General features: G+C 59.3%; 1 protein-coding gene across 1 annotated transcript in view; it reads right to left on the bottom strand.

The window, feature by feature from the left end:
• GAD1 (glutamate decarboxylase 1) overlaps positions 1-4,567 on the bottom strand; it is a 38,194-nt gene that overhangs the window by 32,268 nt on the left and 1,359 nt on the right. Inside the window, exon 2 of the mRNA XM_077751107.1 lies at positions 2,474-2,536. Coding sequence (XP_077607233.1) covers positions 2,474-2,536 — 63 coding nt within the window. The remainder of the gene's footprint in view (positions 1-2,473; positions 2,537-4,567) is intronic.

Here is a 4,567-nt window from a genome sequence, read left to right as displayed (position 1 = left end):
TTATTTCAAGAAAATCCAGAAGTATAGAATACTCAAAGTCTTTCTCTGTTTAAAAGTTGCACTGGGGCACCTGGGTAGCTCAGTCTGTTAAGTGACCAACTCTTGGTTTCAGCTCAGGTTGTGATCCCACATCGGGCTCTGTGCTGACAGCTCGGCGCCTGCTTGGGATTCTCTCTTCTTCTCTCCCTGCCCCCTCCCCTGCTCATGCTCTCTCAAAATGAGTAAGCTTAAAAAAAAAGTTGCATGGCAGCTGACACAAAATTAAACACACACCCACACTGAGTGGGCTAAGGAAAACAGCTCAGAGGCTGTAACTGGCAGCCAGTGCTGGACCCCTGCATATATAAGTGATGGAGGGTCAACTGAGAAGTTAGCAGAACCCCAGAGCTCAAACTTTGGGCTTGCTGCATCTTGTTCTAAGTCATACCACCATGCCTGTAGCTACCCCACCCGACTTCTTGGCCGACCCTGTTTTTTTTCTACTTGATTATTTTCCCAGAGGATTCTGGCACCACCGGTGAGACCCAGGACCTTTCTTTATTCCTTGGCTCCCAGGGAAGGGAGGTAGGAGAGGGCGTGGGAGTTGAATCTTGGCAAGGCACTGAAGATGTTTAGGGGGTCCACCCAGGGCCGTGGGGATTGGGAGGCTGGAACAGAACCATTAACTCCTATCCTGTCCTAATGTGAAAGGTCAAACCAACGTGGATAGTGTCAAGAAGGCTGGTGAATGTCTGGGGTGAAGGGAGCTGGGGGGGTCTGTGTGTGGAGGAGGTGGGGAGCCTGTGGATTTAGGTCAACACGGAAGACTTCACTTTGGAAAGCCAGAGTTGGCCCAAAGTGTGAAAAATAAATCTGCCTGGGGTTTGGTTTCCTCTCAGAATCAAGCCTAATGTGAAGCCTCCTCACCTGTGGCCCCCAAAGCTTGCATTTTAGCAGAAGGCAATTTCCCCTCAACAGACTACCTGCTCTCTCTCTCCTCCTGTCAAACGGGTTGCAACTTTTCTGAAATTAGTGTTGGGATGCAGGTGTTTAGAAGCAAAGAAGAATCTCTCTGGGGATGGTAGCCTCCGAATGTTCCAGAGGCTTCCCTCAGAGTAAATGGATGCAAACTCGGGGACTCCTATTTTCAGACCCAAGGAAGCTCAACTCTTTCTGCCCGGTTATCCTTTAGGGACATTTCGGGTGTGTCTCCCAGAGGGACAGAGCTGGGCCTTTTCGTCCCCTGACTCGGAGAGGGGGCCGTAGAGGGCGAGGCCTGGGGCGCGAGGCCGGGCGCAGGAAATGCGGGCGGACGCAGGCTGCGGGGCCCAGGACCGCCCGCAAGGCAGCCCTCATCCCAAGTCTCCCCCGCCCTGCCCGCGACCGCGGCGGGCGCCCAGGGCTCGCTCAGTTCTGCTTGCCCGGCTGCACGACAATGACGNGCGAAGCGGGCCATTAAACCCGGAAGGGCGGCGGGGGGAGGGGGCTATTTATAGAACAAAGCTCGGCCCGGGCGAGCTGCCCCCGCGCGTCGACTCGGCCCCGGGCTAGCCCGGCGGGCCTCCCGTGCTGGGGAGACGGTCACACCCGGGGCCGCCCCGCGGCAGGGCTGGGCTTCCCTTGGAAGATGGCTGGGTCTAGACGAGCAACGCTTCCTCACCGCGAACGCTGCTCGTGGAATCAAAGGGACAGAGCCCCCAGGCANAAAAAAAAATTACATCCCTTGGGCGTTTTCATTTCAGACCGTCACGTCTCCGGAGAAAGGTTCTTTCTCCTCTCCAGCTCCCAGGTCTATTTGTCTTCCTCTTTGGCAAATCGTGCCCGACACCCCCGTTCTCCTCTTGCGGCCCCACGCCCCCCACCTGCCCTGTTTTCCTTCCCTCCTCTCCTTCAAGGGCAAGCTCTGCAAACCCTCTGGCCTGCGCCCGCCCACACCTCCACCGGGCAGGCCGCCGGGGGCTGCTGGAAAAGAATGAAAGAACGAAATCTGAATCCGTTATGACATCTCGGGGCAAAATCTCAAGCTGGTGAGGCCACTTTCAACGTACGTATGGGGGGGGGCGCTGGAGCGGGACCAGCCAGCCTCCGCCTCGGGCGGAAACTGTGCCCTAGGCCTGCTCTCCAGGAAAACCGGACCAGGTCACCTCTTCTACCCGACCTTTTGCCGGCAGGTTGAACGCGCGCGCGGGAACGACCCAGAGGCCGGGCCGGAAGAGCGGGGCTGCCGCGCGGGGGCGCTGTGCTCGCGCATTCGCGCCTAGACAGGCGAAGCCCCGCGTCTCTCGGTTAATCCCGGACTCCAGCAAAAACTGTCCCTCCCCGCGGAGTCAAGCAAAGGCGGAGTAGGGTTAAGATTTTTAGAGGCTTCGGGGCTGTAGGTACTTTCGAAAACCAAACCCAAGACATTGGATCTCCTGCGTGCGCCCCACTCTCCCAAACCCTCAAAACCCGCGAGCTGCGCCGCCCGCCGGGCCCCAGCGGCCGTTTCACTCACCGCAGATCTTGAGCCCCAGTTTTCTGGTGCATCCATGGGCCACGCCGCACCAGGTGTCATACGCTAGAAAGCAAAAGAGGCGCGATCAGTGAGGTTCCGCACGCGGGGGACCGGGTCGAGGGCAAATGTTTTCTGGGGAGGAGGAAGGAGGCAGCTCTTTCGCCAAAGCTCCTCGATAAACACTCCTTCCTGAAAGGGGCAAGGAGCCAGATCCGTGGGCCGAAGAGCAGACTCGTGCCCTTCGAGTGCCCATCACACTCCGTTTCTGTTCCCACTTTCAGTTACAGAACGGGGTCGCTGGAAGGCCGGAAACCCTGGGAGCCGCCAGGGCTCGAAGCGACCCTGGCAGGGCAGCCGGGGACGCAGGATCGGAGCGGGACAGGGCCGACCCCACGTGCAAAAGACGGGGCCAGGCCCCCGGAGCCACCCAGCACCCACCCCAGGTCCTGTCCCCTGGCCTCCGCCTTGCGAACTCGAAGGGCGACCACAGCAGCCCGGAAAGGGAACACAGAGGCATCTGGGACCGAAACGTCTCATAATTTCTTGGCGGGTCTCCAGCCGAGTGGCAGCTTAAAATAAACTGGCATGAAATGGGGTCGCGGAAGAGTTCAGGAATTAATTGGGTGAAAAATAGTATTTGACTCGATGATCCGGCTCGCATGGCTGCTCTTCAGTCGGACCCAGAATCGGGAAACAATAGTGCGCCTCCGGTCCTCATCTCCGATCCCTTCTCCGCAACCTGCCCCTCATTAACCCTTCCCTCGGACGTCTCGGGTCTGGAGCAGGCGAACGCAGAGGGAATCGGGCAGCTTCGCTCCGGGTCCCAACGGCAGACCCTTCTGCGGCGGTGTTTTCCTTCATTTCCAGGCTGTTCTCAAACTCCTCAGGGTCTATGCTGCCCTCGAGGCCCAGCTTCCAGGAAGGCGCACGGGGGTGTCTATGCAGCCCGCGCTCGAACCGGTGTGGTGGGCCCGGCGTGAAACGCCCTTCCTATCTCTCAAAGCAAGGCGCCTCCAATCATTCCCATCCCCCACCCCACCCTAGCCCAGCCTTCAGCCCCGCGCGAGTGTCGGCGGCGATAAGGAGAGTGACATCCATTAAACCCGAGGCACAACAGAGGCCCAGCGGGGAGAAGAGATAGACCGACGTCAGCGAGGCAGCATGTCACAGATGGAGTTCCTGCCACAGACAGCAAATCGGTGCAACAGCAAAATCCTTATAACAATACCTGGCGGGTAAAGAGCTATTTCCACTCAATAAAGTGCTTTTGCTTTAAACACCATCTCCGCTAATACTCAGAACAACCCTATGAAACAAGAAGAGTGTTCATCTTAAATGCTCACTTCACAAATAAAAACATTGAGGTTCAGAGAGGTTCAGCGAATTTTCCAAGGTGACTCAGCTGGGACGTTGGCGCTCAGACCCGATGCACCGCCTTTCAGAGTTGGGGGTGGTAGTGAAATAAAGGGACAGCAAGATGGGGAGAGGAAGTGAGAGATTCCCTGTGGCGTAACGCGGGTCCAGAAGACCGAGTGGCGAGGAGCAGCAGAAGGGGTCGCTGGCGCCAAAGGCCGGGTAAGGTTGTGCGGATCGAGCAAGGCCGCCTCCCAGGAGGACTTGGAGAGAGAGAGGCAGCGCAGCGGGGCGGGCGAGGGTGTGTCTGCAAGGGAGGCTGAGAGCAGGTGGAGAGCTGGGCAGCGCCCGCAGGCTAGGACGCCCGCGCCGCAGCGGGGCGGCTGGGGCGCGAGCCGCGGCGTTCTCCGGACGGGTGCGGCGCGCTCGTCCCAGGCAGGGTCCTCGACTACCTTCCTCCCGCCTCGGTGGCGTCGGGCGCGCCAGGCCGGGTGCGAACTCAGGTCAGCGCCTCCGCTGGTTCTCGGATCCGAGGTTGGGCGCGTGCGTTGGCCCTCGGGCTTCCGCCGGGGGGTAAGGTTACGGGGCTGGGGTGGGTTGCGGGCGGGACTCTGAGGTGGGTGAACACAGCGCCCGCCCAGCCCCACCAGGCAACAAAAAAGGGGCGGGACATGTGGAGAGGTCTGGAAAAGAAATCCATCAAGGCCGGAGCAACAGACAAAGGCGGGCAGGCCTCGCGTT

The sequence above is a fragment of the Crocuta crocuta genome, unplaced genomic scaffold (genome assembly GCF_008692635.1).
Source record: "Crocuta crocuta isolate KB4526 unplaced genomic scaffold, BGI_CrCroc_1.0 scaffold219, whole genome shotgun sequence".
NCBI classification, from domain to species: domain Eukaryota; kingdom Metazoa; phylum Chordata; class Mammalia; order Carnivora; family Hyaenidae; genus Crocuta; species Crocuta crocuta.
The sequence above is the reverse complement of the archived record's forward strand: the minus strand, read 5'-3'. Positions and strand labels throughout refer to the sequence as shown.